General features: G+C 42.5%; 1 protein-coding gene across 1 annotated transcript; it reads left to right on the top strand.

Annotated features, from left to right (window-relative positions):
• The first annotated feature begins 9,363 nt into the window (after nt 1–9,363).
• On the top strand, nt 9,364–15,135 carry LOC134575159 (zinc finger protein 595-like). The gene is made up of 4 exons (XM_063434380.1): nt 9,364–9,527; nt 11,892–12,068; nt 12,150–12,273; nt 12,364–15,135. The coding sequence occupies exons 1-4, from the start codon at nt 9,450–9,452 to the stop codon at nt 14,667–14,669; spliced, it is 2,685 nt and encodes an 894-aa protein (XP_063290450.1). The 5' UTR covers nt 9,364–9,449; the 3' UTR covers nt 14,670–15,135.
• Nucleotides 15,136–15,405: the final 270 nt, after the last annotated feature.

Below are 15,405 nucleotides of genomic sequence, written 5' to 3'. Positions count from 1 at the left end.
TTTTTAGCAGTAAACCAAAATGTTTAAATGTCTATCTGTTCCTGTCCAAATTAAGAAAATTGAATTGCGTATATACGCTGAAGTAATTAAGTCTGACACACAGAGTTCAGGTTAAAATAACTTCGAGAAAATTTATTGGCAAGTGAAGAAAAGCGGGTGCGCAGGCCCTTTTAAGAGGCATTTTGCGTCATCATTGATTATCAGAATATCAGTAAATACACATCATTAATTGGATTAATTGTTAAGTGTCTGGATTAGTGTCCACCTATCAATATAATTAATTGGCTCAAAAACTAAGTGGTTAGCTAGGTGTCCACCCACCAATAGGTGGTATTGTTCTGGACACGGGTGGGGGCAAGGGGCTCAAGCGCCATTTCCCTTAGCATGAGGTTTACTCGGTGGAAAGGGGGGCTTGAGCGTCAATTTACACTGTCATGATGTCAGGTCTGTAGTCAGGTGCAGAGTCTCTTATGAATAGAACATTTCATTACTACAGTGTTCTCATGGCCTTCAATTTATACTATGTTGCGGGGAAATTCAGCAGTTCCTGAGTTAGTCATGTCTTTATAGAGAATACAGTCTTTGTCCATTGTGTTAGATGTGCTGGGAAATTCTGTCATGTAATGTAGTTTTAAAATGAAGAAGTCAGGTTATGAGGGCAAAATGGAGGATTTGTCACAGTATGAAGTTAAAATGGAGTTAGTGCAATAATTCAATACAAGTTCAATAAAGATTTTTTAATAATTCTACGTGTGTGTGTGTGTGTGTGTTAGTGTATATGTATATGTGTGTGTGTGTTAGTGTATATGTATATATGTGTGTGTGTTAGTGTATATGTATGTGTGTGTGCTAGTGTATATGTATATATGTGTGTGTGCTAGTGTATATGTATTTATGTGTGTGTGTGTGTGTGTGTCAGTGTATATGTATATATGTGTGTGTGTGTTAGTGTATATGTATATATGTGTGTGTGTATATGTATATATGTGTGTGTGTGTTAGTATATATGTGTGTGTTAGTGTATATGTATATGTGTGTGTGTTAGTGTATATGTATATGTGTGTGTGTTAGTGTATATGTATATGTGTGTGTGTGTGTGTGTTAGTGTGTATGTATATATGTGTGTGTTAGTGTATATGTGTGTATATATATATGTGTGTGTGTGTTAGTGTATATGTATATGTATATATGTGTGTGTGTGTGTGTGTGTGTGTGTGTGTATGTATATATATGTGTGTGTGTGTGTGTTAGTGTGTATGTATATATGTGTGTGTGTGTGTTAGTGTGTATGTATATGTGTGTGTGTTAGTGTATATGTATGTATATATGTGTGTGTGTGTGTGTGTGTGTTAGTGTGTATGTATATGTGTGTGTGTGTGTGTGTGTGTTAGTGTGTATGTATATGTGTGTGTGTGTGTGTGTGTTAGTGTGTATGTGTGTGTGTGTGTGTGTGTTAGTGTGTGTGTGTGTGTTAGTGTGTGTATATGTGTGTGTGTTAGTGTGTATGTTGACCTGGTTCCCCACTCGGTGCTGTGCCTGTTGATTCTCCAATTGATCCCAGTTTTAACTGTAAAAGTAATAGTAAAGGTAATGTAAGGTTTCTGGTAAATAGGGACATTAGGATAGAAGAGATGGGCAGACAGTCCCTTATAACCAGGGGCAGTTGGGAGCAATGCAGATTTGGAGTCCTGGTCTTCCCACAGACCTTTCACATGGCCTCACATTGTATCTGCTCATACTCACCCTGAAATAGTCACTATCTGATTATTGGCAAACTATTTAACCAATAACATAGAATGCCCCCTCTCTCCATCGCAGTAACTGATTCCCTTGCTCCACACTTGCTCTTTCTAAAAATACACTTTACAATGAGATCTGCCCTCTTCTAAAATGGCGGCATGTCTGTCTGCCAGTCTGTGCGCTGCTCAATCAGGCACTTCAGCCAGGGAGACACCAGAAGTAGTTACCCGGAAGGTCAACGATGAACAATCTGGTTCTTGGACCAATAGGTGTGTATTATGACGGGATATACTCGGCATTACTCTATGGCTGTGTGTCCAGTACTATAAAGATACGGAGGGGGCTTGTAAACCATGTATTTATTATAAATGGAATATAATCACCCACTGATAGCAAAGTATAGACACTGGGATTATCACTGACTGTGTCAGACACTGGGATTATCACTGACTGTGTGTCAGACACTGAGATTATCACTGACTGTGTGTCAAACACTGAGATTATCACTGACTGTGTGTCAAACACTGAGATTATCACTGACTGTGTCAGGCACTGAGATTATCACTGACTGTGTGTCAGACACTGAGATTATCACTGACTGTGTGTCAGGCACTGAGATTATCACTGACTGTGTGTCAGGCACTGAGATTATCACTGACTGTGTGTCAGACACTGAGATTATCACTAACTGTGTCAGACACTGAGATTATCACTGACTGTGTGTCATACACCGAGATTATCACTGACTGTGTCAGACACTGAGATTATCACTGACTGTGTCAGACACTGAGATTATCACTGACTGTGTCAGACACTGAGATTATCACTGACTGTGTCAGACACTGAGATTATCACTGACTGTGTCAGACACTGAGATTATCACTGACTGTGTGTCAAACACTGAGATTATCACTGACTGTGTCAGACACTGAGATTATCACTGACTGTGTCAGACACTGAGATTATCACTGACTGTGTGTCAGACACTGAGATTATCACTGACTGTGTGTCAGACACTGAGATTATCACTGACTGTGTATCATACACTGAGATTATCGCTGACTGTGTGTCAGACACTGAGATTATCGCTGACTGTGTGTCAGACACTGAGATTATCGCTGACTGTGTGTCAGACACTGAGATTATCGCTGACTGTGTGTCAGACACTGAGATTATCACTGACTGTGTGTCAGACACTGAGATTATCACTGACTGTGTCAGACACTGAGATTATCACTGACTGTGTGTCAGACACTGAGATTATCGCTGACTGTGTGTCAGACACTGAGATTATCGCTGACTGTGTGTCAGACACTGAGATTATCGCTGACTGTGTGTCAGACACTGAGATTATCACTGACTGTGTGTCAGACACTGAGATTATCACTGACTGTGTATCATACACTGAGATTATCACTGACTGTGTGTCAGACACTATTATCACTGACTGTGTCAGACACTGAGATTTTCACTGACTGTGTCAGACACTGAGATTATCACTGACTGTGTGTCAGACACTATTATCACTGACTGTGTGTCAGACACTGATATTATCACTGACTGTGTCAGACACTGATATTATCACTGACTGTGTCAGACACTGATATTATCACTGACTGTGTCAGACACTGAGATTATCACTGACTGTGTCAGACACTGAGATTATCACTGACTGTGTCAGACACTGAGATTATCACTGACTGTGTCAGACACTGAGATTATCACTGACTGTGTATCATACACTGAGATTATCACTGACTGTGTGTCAGACACTGAGATTATCACTGACTTTGTGTCAGACACTAAGATTATCACTGACTGTGTGTCAGACACTGAGATTATCACTGACTGTGTGTCAGACACTGAGATTATCACTGACTGTGTGTCAGACACTGAGATTATCACTGACTTTGTGTCAGACACTGAGATTATCACTGACTGTGTGTCAGACACTGAGATTATCACTGACTGTGTGTCAGACACTGAGATTATCACTGACTGTGTGTCAGACACTGAGATTATCACTGACTGTGTGTCAGACACTGAGATTATCACTGACTGTGTGTCATACACTGAGATTATCACTGACTGTGTATCATACACTGAGATTATCACTGACTGAGTGTCACTGACTGTGTGTCAGACACTGAGATTATCACTGACTGTGTCAGACATTGAGATTATCACTGACTGTGTGTCAGACACTGAGATTATCACTGACTGTGTGTCAGACGCTGAGATTGTCACTGACTGTGTGTCAGACGCTGAGATTGTCACTGACTGTGTGTCAGACGCTGAGATTGTCACTGACTGTGTGTCAGACGCTGAGATTGTCACTGACTGTGTGTCAGACGCTGAGATTGTCACTGACTGTGTGTCAGACGCTGAGATTGTCACTGACTGTGTGTCAGACGCTGAGATTGTCACTGACTGTGTGTCAGACGCTGAGATTGTCACTGACTGTGTGTCAGACGCTGAGATTGTCACTGACTGTGTGTCAGACGCTGAGATTGTCACTGACTGTGTGTCAGACGCTGAGATTGTCACTGACTGTGTGTCAGACGCTGAGATTGTCACTGACTGTGTGTCAGACGCTGAGATTGTCACTGACTGTGTGTCAGACGCTGAGATTCACTCTCTGCGTTATTAACACATATATCTGGATTATTTTATATCACAGTTTATTGGGATTATGTTTATCTAGTAATCTTTCATGGCACATGCTATTTGCTGCCATATAACCTCTATTTCCTACAGGAACGGGGTGACGATATCATAATATTTCCTTTTTCTCTCCCTTACTATTGTGTTGCAGTAAGTATATTAATTGTCATAATTAAATAGTAATGCTGGCAGAGTTATTGTAGTGTCCATATCTTTTTAAATGTACAACGTCGGAGATGTGGAATGAGTGACAACGTTTAACATAGCATATTCTATCAAAGAGAATCTGGGTAGAGTTTGAAAAATAGACATTTCACATTAAATAAATGTAAGGTTCTAGTTTCTTTCATTAATAATTAGCCATAACATCACACGGGTAAGACTAAGCATAAGCTATACCATATCTAGAATATATATTGTATTAAGCAGCTGGAAAGCACATGAAAGTGTTGACATGTAATATGAGAATTAACGAGTTACAGGAAAGTAAAACGAACATCCTTGATTAGTTTGCCATGCTTTTTATGTAGATATTCTGACACCGTATGCAGTGTGATTTATTGCAACGCGAGAATCCACTATATATGTTACAGAGAATGGATCCAAACCCTGCAGTAACCCATTCGGCAAACCGTGACAGCATATCTGCATGATTAAATGCAAGAAATGCGACCAAGGATGTTACATTGGTGAAACCATCCAACAATTGAATGAAAGAATGGAACACGCACACAATATTCCATAACGCACCCTGAAGAAGACCATCACTGAATACTGGCTGGACTCCACTTCACACAAATAAACCATTCCATTCAGGAACGTAATATGGAAAATACTCAAAGGGAAGAAAGAATTTGAGTCTGGAATGATCATTTTATTTAACTCTAGATAATGGACTAAATGTGGATTTGGAGCCTTTTGGCACACTACATAAATTGTATTGCTTCTTCTCATCAAGACTGCATATATTTTTAGACTGCAGCCATAATGTCAATGTTTGGGTATATATACACACAGGCTGGTGTGCTAGTTTTTGCCAGTTACCTTTTTCTCCCCTTCTTATCCTGCTATTTCCTCATTTAAATCTTATTTTCTTTTCCTCCCATCCCAAGGTAGTATTTATGACAACTGGGACATGATGGGATTTATTTCCGATGGCTCATATCAGTCTTTGTTTGATAATATTTCTAACAGCATACTATTTAATTATGCAATGTAACTAATCTGTACTGGATAATATGGGTGGGGATTAGGATTTACTCTTCCTTTCTCTTATGCTCTCTCTCCGCTATACGTGGAACCCTTTTGGGGCATATGTGAGGGAGATGTATATACAATTACTTTGGGGTAGTAAGTTACTGTATCAGACATATTATAACACTTTGTTTGTCCTTCAGGAGAAAAGGGGAAAGCTCAGGGAGCCTAACGGAGCTGTAGTATTGAGCTGTGCCTATTTCGGCAAACATCACCGGACTCCGCCCCCTGTTTGAAACTAGCACAGGTATTGGCCGGAGAGCTGTAACGGGGGGATTGCTCCGCCCTTTTGATGGCGCTACACAGTTTAGATTGGCAGATCATGTACAGTGGGGGAACAGAACTCCCTTTAAAAACCGGGCATAACACAGATGCAATTCAGCTCTTGATAAAGGCAGTCACACCAAAACGCGCGTCGAGCCCTTGTGCCGATGTACCTTTATGTGATTTGATTTGATTTTGTATGTCTTAGGATGGAGTAAGCTAGTACTTAGTTTCTAGTGGCTAGGGACATGATCATATACTTTTTCAGTGGCAGAGTTTGGCTAGAATTTGGTATTTAAATTAAGGGCGGGGGGTGGGGGTGACTGCCTCGAAGCAGCTGTTTTGTGGGTTGACAGACTTGGGTAGTGGAGTGACTTTATCCCTATGTATGTGTGGATATACCTGAATAATTACCGTCTCCTTATATACCCCTCTTCCTTCCCCCTCTTTAGATATCCAAGTCCCCATGGTACTGGTGTTCTGTTTTGGCATCACTACTACTGGTCGGTTAAAAGTGCGAAACAGTGTAACCATCTTTAATTTGAATCTGCCGATCTCGCTTTCCCTCTGTGTCAAACATTTGTAGGTGGCTTGTGTTGTTAAGGTATAATATTCTAATTGACTGTTTAGATATATATATCACTACTCTAGACCTTATTCAATCTAAGTACCTAATGTGGATAATGGGTAACTAATTATTTGATGCCAGAATAGTGGTGGCATCTACCTATAGAATGATCTAATATTAATCACAAATTTCATTTATTACTCTAACTTAACCCCCTGGTGGTCCAACCATTGGTACAACCATTTCTTAATAGATATTTGCATGCTTGGATAAGTATAATCGTGTGGTGTCCTCTTTCTTTTAACTACATCTCTCCTACTCGAATGGGATACTTTGATGTCCTGTTACATTGTATACTTTTCTGAGATGTAGATATAACACAGTTATGAACTACATTTCTGTTATTTGTGTGTGTCGGTTATTCTTCATAATAAAGATTACCTAAAATTATTTTTTCATTTAGAGGTAATTCCAGTGGGTTCCAGATTCCTCCTGTTTTTAGGGGGAGCTCTGACCTCATTAGTTCCCTTTTGCCACCGATGTAGATATTATGTAAAAGAATTAAAAAAAAACCAGCCAATAGTTCTCACTGATAAGAACAATATAAAATTAAATAAAAGAAGAGGTATGCACAAAAGGAGAGCAAAATAGGTTTTGCTCAATCCAGATAGCATAAGTGGCATAATCCCCATTAAGGATATTTCAGGAGTCCTCTTGTCAAAATCTTCGAAAAACAATCAGGCTGGTCCAGGGTGGATAAAATGTATACCCTTTTAACCCCTTAAGGACCAAACTTCTGGAATAAAATGGAATCATGACATGTCACACACGTCATGTGTCCTTAAGGGGTTAAAGATAAAAAATACACTTGATGCGTTTTGTTTTGCCAAATAGCATGCTTTATCAAAGTTTTACGGCCATAAGGACCACCCTGTTAAGCACTAGGACCACCCAGTTAATCTGAATTCACTCTATTCCTCCTCCTGGGCAACTCCACTACGCTGGCTTCATTGTATCATGCCGGTACCTGAATTCACTCTATTCCTCTTCCTGGGTAACTCCACTACGCTGGTGTCATTGTATCATGCCGGTACCTGAATTCACTCTATTCCTCCTCCTGGGCAACTCCACTACGCTGGCTTCATTGTATCATGCCGGTACCTGAATTCACTCTATTCCTCCTCCTGGGCAACTCCACTACGCTGGCTTCATTGTATCATGCCGGTACCTGAATTCACTCTATTCCTCCTCCTGGGTAACTCCACTACGCTGGTGTCGTTGTATCATGCCGGTACCTGAATTCACTCTATTCCTCCTCCTGGGCAACTCCACTACGCTGGCTTCATTGTAGCATGCCGGTACCTGAATTCACTCTATTCCTCCTCCTGGGTAACTCCACTACGCTGGTGTTGTTGTAGCATGCCGGTACCTGAATTCACTCTATTCCTCCTCCTGGGCAACTCCACTACGCTGGTGTCATTGTAGCATGCCGGTACCTGAATTCACTCTATTCCTCCTCCTGGGCAACTCCACTACGCTGGCTTCATTGTAGCATGCCGGTACCTGAATTCACTCTATTCCTCCTCCTGGGTAACTCCACTACGCTGGCTTCATTGTAGCATGCCGGTACCTGAATTCACTCTATTCCTCCTCCTGGGCAACTCCACTACGCTGGTGTCATTGTAGCATGCCGGTACCTGAATTCACTCTATTCCTCCTCCTGGGCAACTCCACTACGCTGGCTTCATTGTAGCATGCCGGTACCTGAATTCACTCTATTCCTCCTCCTGGGTAACTCCACTACGCTGGTGTCGTTGTAGCATGCCGGTACCTGAATTCACTCTATTCCTCCTCCTGGGCAACTCCACTACGCTGGCTTCATTGTATCATGCCGGTACCTGAATTCACTCTATTCCTCCTCCTGGGTAACTCCACTACGCTGGTGTCGTTGTAGCATGCCGGTACCTGAATTCACTCTATTCCTCCTCCTGGGCAACTCCACTACGCTGGTGTCATTGTAGCATGCCGGTACCTGAATTCACTCTATTCCTCCTCCTGGGCAACTCCACTACGCTGGCTTCATTGTAGCATGCCGGTACCTGAATTCACTCTATTCCTCCTCCTGGGTAACTCCACTACGCTGGTGTCGTTGTAGCACGTGGGTACCTGAATTCACTCTATTCCTCCTCCTGGGCAACTCCACTACGCTGGCTTCATTGTAGCATGCCGGTACCTGAATTCACTCTATTCCTCCTCCTGGGCAACTCATGCTCCCTAGCAGCACTAGTGGTTTCCATAAGTTTTATGTTTAGGGGAACAGAACAACCACTTGTGTGGTCTTTTCTGCTCTCCTTTGTCAGTCAAATCTTCCTTTTATTGTGGCCAGCCTAAGGCACACCTGTGCAATAATCATGCTGTCTAATCAGCATCTTGATATGCCACACCTGTGCAATAATCATGCTGTCTAATCAGCATCCTGATATGCCACACCTGTGAGGTGGATTATCTCGGCAAAGGAGAAGTGCTCACTAACACAGATTTAGACAGATTTGTGAACAATATTTGAGAGAAATAGGCCTTTTGTGTACATAGAAAAAGTCTTTGGGTTCAGCTCATGAAAAATGGGGGCAAAAACAAAAGCGTTTATAATTTTGTTCAGTGTGTATATTTATGCATTATCTATATGATTCATATGAGCCTGCCTGAAGTGTTCCTTTAAAACAGACGTGTATAAAAGTTATCATGTCACTGGCAGGAGCCATAGTTCTTGCCATTTGTTGCTGTCACAATCTGGAGAGAACCGAAGCTTTAAATATATTTCACTTTGTTCAGACGTATTTACAAGTGCATTATTGAATTTATGTTCGTACAGGTGTACACTGAAAACCGATCATACATGTCGGAGTACAGACCTGCTGTAGTGAATGGGACCAGAGTCCATTCTTAGAACATTGTGATAATGAACAAGGACAAGAATCCGATAACTGGAACGATCTTGGATTTAACCCTGGAGATCATCTACTTACTGATTAGAGAGGTTAGTGATTTGGGGACTAGTTCAAATGTTTTAATTATAAAAAAAGGCAGCAGACAAGAGAAATGCAGGGTTTGCAAACAGTTTTTTTTTTTTTTTGTCAATCTTTCTTTTATTGAGGCACATGTTAAGTGGGATACAGAATAGAATGAAGGGGATGTACATTTTTCATACAGTTTGGGAGCATGCTAACATAATCCTATGAGTGTCTGCCTCCTTTTATATATTTGTAACTGTCTACAATTTTATTAACAAGTTTAGCGTACTAACAGGACAGTAGTTAAAACAAGTGGATCTTCAAGTGGGTTATAGCATTTAAGTAACATGAGAAGCAATGCACGTTTTTTTATATAAGTGTGGCCGGATCGTAGCTTATCAGCCCCCCCTTTTGTTATACTGTAAGGGGCTATCGGTTGTGTGGGCGTTATGTGTGTGGCATAACTTGTTGAGCGAACTATGCGTAGGATAGAGCTGGTCGCTCTTAAGGTTACAGGAGTGTGGTTTGTGTGTAGTGAGCCATACTTAAGGGTAGTTTAGTAGCGTAGAGTATGATACAGTAGAGTAGAGTACAGCACTGCCTATGGGCTTGGTAGTAGTATATGAAACAAAAATGTACCGGCATTGTATGACTGTGGTGGCTGGAGATCAGGTGTATGGCTCGTTGGGGGCCTATGTGGCTGAGTGCGAATAGGTAGGCTTGTGTTGTTCCCCTAACCATGGGGGAGGCGGGGTGGGGTGGGGGGTAGAACATGACCACCCTGGTATGGGGCTGGCCTAGGTAGGCAGTTCGGACAGAAGTAATAACTCTTAACAAAAGTGTTGGGGCTAAGGTAGTGCGGGTGCGGCCTTTGGTTGTTTGCGTGGGCCTTGTCTGGCAGTCTTTCAAGTCCCATTCCGTGGTTCCTGTCTGCGTCTCGGGGTGAAGGGGACTACCGTCGCCGGGTCCTTAGTGTGGGTGTTTGCTGGGTCGTCAGGTGGTGCGGCTAGTCCCAGTGTCCTGAAGAGAGCTGGGGCTTCTTCTGTCGAAGATAAGGTGTGTGTGTTCCCGTTGTGGAGCACTCTGAGTAGTCTTGGTGACGCCCATTGGTACGTTATTCCGGCATTTCTGAGTCGGCTTGTCACTCGGGTCATTGTGCGCCTCCACTGTAGGGTGTGTCGTGATAAATCTTGATAAAATGACAGGTCTGAGCCCTCGAACTGGTAGGGCGTGCGGTCTCGTAGTGCCGCTAGGAGTGTCCGCTTGTCTTGAGCGGATGTGCAGTGGATAAGGATGTCGCTGACAGCCTGCGATGGGGCCCTGGATGATTTGGGTAGGCGGAATATATTGTCGATTGTTACTTTTTTGACTTGTGTTGGTGTTACTAGTGAAGTCACCAGGCGCCTCAGATAGTGGGGCAATTCCTCCTTTGAGATGGTCTCAGGCACCCCCCTGATCTTCAGGTTGTTTTGTCTGGAGCGATCATCCAGCATAGTGAGCTGTAGGGAAAGTGTTTGTTGGGCTTTCTGCACTTCTTGGAGCGATTCGCCCATAGTGGACACCGTTTGTTTTACGTCTATGATGTCGTCTTCTGTGGCGCGGACTCTGTCTGTCACCATCTACAGATCTGTCTGTAGCACAGCTATATCTGCTGTCCAGGTCTGTCTGAAGTCTGCTAGTAGTGCCCTAATGTCTTCCTTGGTGGCTAAGTTGGAGAGGTCAGGGTAAGGTGGAGCTGCTTGTGCACAGCTCCGTTGTTCAAGTTGAGGCTGTGTTTCCTCCTGTGTGGGACTTTGGGGAGTGTTGGTGGCTGTACCTGCTTCTGGCGTCGCCATCTTACTTTGGGCCTGCTTCTGAAGCATGGAGCCGATGTCCCTGGAGTCTCCTGGTGTCCCCTGTGGGGGTCTTTGTGATCTCCTTCCCATTTCAGGCAAGTTCCCCGGGCGTGATGGTTGTGGCTGACTTTGTCTGATCGTCCAGGAACTGGAGCGGGTGCTGCCACTACTTGAGGTTGAGGCCCTGGGGTAGGTGGTAGGCCGCAAGCCTCTTTTTCCGCCGTTGCAGCCCGGGTTGCAGGAAAAACGTCATGTACCGGCTCCTTGGGTCGTGCTGGTGCCGGTCTGCCGGTCGGATGGTCGAGTCTGCCCCCGATTTTGAGTGGATTGTGCCGTTTTTCTCGGGAGCCGCGAGTAATGGCGTCCGCTCCGATCCGCGGTTAAGCCCCGCCCCCCGCAAACTGTTTTTATATATAACCCAATGAAAAAACATAATTAAATGCATGCAAGTTTTCATTTGGGGTGTATCTACTAAGCAGTGATATTTATTTTGTATTTGGGCAGTGGAGTGTCCCTTTAAGTCCTAATTTTGGAAATGTCATTGTCCATATTTAGGATTATATGGTTGTGAAGAAGCCTTGTGAGTGTGCCACAAACAATAGCAGTCCCCATGTGTCACAAGGATCCTCTCGGAACACAGTGCCTCCATCTCACTCACTGATCCATGAGGGAAACAATGAGCAGAAGATCCTGGAACTGACCAATCAGATCATCCACCTGCTGACTGGAGAGGTGAGGCTGCTGGGAATGGGACATTATACAGTATAACCAAGGGATGTGTCTGGATGGTGACTGTATCATTGTGTGTGACAGGTTCCTATAAGGTGTGAGGATGTCACTGTCCATCTCTCCATGGAGGAGTGGGGGTATCTTGAAGGACACAAGGATCTCTACAAGGATGTAATAAATGAGAATCACAAGAGGCTCAGTGTTCTGGGTAAGACAAGGTTTAATCACTATCCTATATGTACAATGAATTCTTTACAAAATTATTTATCATACAATAATGTGTATTTTCTTCAAACAGATACATCTGAACTTGGTAAATTCCATTCACCTCTCTCTTTGCCTGATATTGAAACCAAAGATGAAACTGGAAACAAAATCGGCAAACCAGGGAAAGGAGATGCCAACGCTATGCCATACGTGGCACACAAATCCCTATCATGTGAAAATGTCAGAGACATTTACACACCAGAAAATCACATGCAAATAGAAGATTCAACCAGCAATATTAAGGAGGAAGCCGTGTCATGCGAAGATACAGACAGTTATACACAAACAGAATATTCGTCATCTCATATTAGGGAACAATCGGCTTCATGTGCAGGTAGACATCCCCCAGTTGCTGACAATTATACAGCCAGAGAAATTACAAAGACAGAACATCCATCTACTCATAGTAAGGAGGAATCAGGCTTATGTGAAGAAGAAAATCTCACCGACACCGACATTTATACAAACACAGAACCTACACAAACAGAATATACACCTACTCTTATTAAAGAGGAATCCACCTCATTGGAAGGATGTAATCTTCCTCATACTGAGATTCAAATACCTTCAGATCATACACAGAAAGAATATATATTGACTTGTGTTCAAGAGCAATCTGCCTCATTTGCAGAAGAAAATCTCCCAGCCACTGTCACTTACACACCGACAGAACAGACACCAATTGAATGTACATCTACTCGAATTAACGAGGAAGCCACCATCTGTAAAGTTGTTCCTACAGAACACAACCATTCTCTTCCAAAATATACAGAGAACGAAGATGCATTCATTTTTAGCAAATGTTCTTTGAATGATTTACATACTTCAAACAGCACTTCTTTCAGTCCCCTTACTGAATCAGGGAGAACTGATTCTATTATGGAACAATCTCGACAACCCACATCCGATACACAAGCAACATCTCATTGTTCTGATTATCAAGTGAATTGTGATGGTAACTTGGAACTTGTCAAATATCTACCCGTTTGCAATGGAAGCAAAAAGGCTTTTTCTGGTACGAAGAATGTCTTATTTTCCAAGTCTGATATTGTTTTAAATGAAAAGATTAACACAAGGAAATCATCATTTATATGCACTGAATGTGGGAAAGGTTTTTCTCGGGCAGCACTGCTTAAGTCTCATAAAATGATTCACACTGGGGAAAAACCCTTTAAATGCCCAGAATGTGGGAAAGGTTTTACCCGAGTTAAACTGCTTGCCGTTCATAAAATGGTTCACACTGGGGAAAGACCTTATAAATGCTCTGAATGTGGGAGAGGTTTTACCCAAGTCAGACGTCTTACTATGCATAAGCTGATTCACACCGAGGAAAGGCCATTTAAGTGCACAGAGTGTGGGAAAGGTTTTACCCAGGCCAAGTTTCTTGCTGTGCATAAAATGATTCATACTGCAGACAGGCCATTTGAATGCTCAGAGTGTGGAAAGTGTTTTAGTCGGCCAACCCTTCTTGCGTCACATCAAATTGTTCACGCAGAAGAGAAACCATTTAAATGCATGGAATGTGGGAAAGCATTTGCTCAGGCCAGACGACTTGCTGCGCATCACGCCGTTCACACAGGAGAAAAAACGTTTTCGTGTTTTGAATGTGGGAAATGTTTTAATAGAAAGTCCGTGCTTATAAAGCATCAGAGGATTCACACAGGAGAAAAGCCATTTATATGTCCTGAGTGTGGGAAAAGCTTTCGCCAGGCCTCGACTCTTGTTTCTCATACAAGAGTTCACACAGGAGAAAAACCATTTAAATGCTCTGAATGTGAGAAATGTTTTACTTGGCAAGCCCAGCTGATTTCACATAAATTGATTCACACTGGGAAGAATCCACACAAATGCACCGAATGTGGGAAAAGTTTTAGTAAGGCCTCAAATCTTGCTTCCCATATAAGGATTCACACAGGAGAAAAGCCGTTTTTATGCACTATATGTGGGAAATGTTTTACACAGGCCGGAAGTCTTACTTCCCATAAACTGGTTCACACAGAAGAAAAATTATTTAAATGCCCCGAATGTGGGAAATGTTTTCGGCGAGCTGCAGAACTTGCTTCACATAAAATGACCCACACGGGAGAAAAACCATTTAAATGCCCGGAGTGTGGGAAAGGTTTCCGTCAAGCGACAGACCTTGCAATACACAAAAGGATTCATACAGGAGAGAAGCCTTTTAAATGCACTGAGTGTGAGAAATGTTTTGTCCGAACCACAGACCTTGCTTTACACAGAAGGGTTCACACAGGAGAGAGGCCATTTAAATGCTCTGAATGTGGGAAATGTTTCACCCAGCCTTCACATCTTACTACACATAAAAGAATTCACAGATGATAGAAACCAGTTTCGTGTAATGAATGAGGTGAATGCAACTTAGAAATGAAAATATGCTCATGGAAAACAAACCAAGTTAGAGAACCTGGTTAACATCAGATAAAGTGATCTAGTTATGCCATTGCTGAACACGTTGAACACTCCAGACCCACAAAGAACTTTGGTTTGCTAAAATGCTTTATGTGTGATTAGTATGTCTTCTTCCTTCTTCCTATTTACAAAAGTGCAGATTCCAATAGAAATTGGCAATTGTTACAACCCCGGCTGTCAATCAGACAAGTCCTGTAACTTCCTGATTTGGTTAGCTCAGTGTACCTAACTCAAGAGGCAGGCAACTGGCCAGAGGACCTGCCACGCAAAAACTTCCCATTGAGTTGCTTTGACAAGTCTGTAATAGGACAGCCATAGAAAGTCATGGCTGGGTTAGAAAGGGGGAGGTCTTCAGCCTCTGTGAGTTGTTTTTAGATATACCCACAATGAGAAAAATGCATATTTAAATGCAAACATGTTTTTAATTGGAAATATAGCAACTAAACAGTGATTATTTTTAGTATTTGGGCAGTAAAGTGTCCCTTTATCGAGGAAGACTGCTCATTGTAATATAAGGATCTCAAAGTACCAGCCCAGGGGCCATTTGCAGTCCCCTTAATACATTATCATAGCTGACCACTACTTATCCTGGAATAGAGAGGTATGTCTGAGACGCATGCATATCTTTCTATGCCCTGGGCTGCCA

This window comes from Pelobates fuscus, chromosome 10 (assembly GCF_036172605.1).
Source record: "Pelobates fuscus isolate aPelFus1 chromosome 10, aPelFus1.pri, whole genome shotgun sequence".
NCBI lineage: Eukaryota > Metazoa > Chordata > Amphibia > Anura > Pelobatidae > Pelobates > Pelobates fuscus.
This window is presented reverse-complemented; position numbering and strand designations above follow the sequence as displayed.

What these genes read in the sequence shown, in the direction of transcription:
- LOC134575159 (XM_063434380.1), top strand. Translation starts at nt 9,450, where the DNA reads ATGAACAAGGACAAGAATCCGATAACTGGAACGATCTTGGATTTAACC. An exon ending in TCCACCTGCTGACTGGAGAG is followed by an intron (nt 12,069 to 12,149) that starts GTGAGGCTGCTG and finishes TGTGTGTGACAG; the next exon opens with GTTCCTATAAGGTGTGAGGA. An exon ending in CAAGAGGCTCAGTGTTCTGG is followed by an intron (nt 12,274 to 12,363) that starts GTAAGACAAGGT and finishes TTCTTCAAACAG; the next exon opens with ATACATCTGAACTTGGTAAA.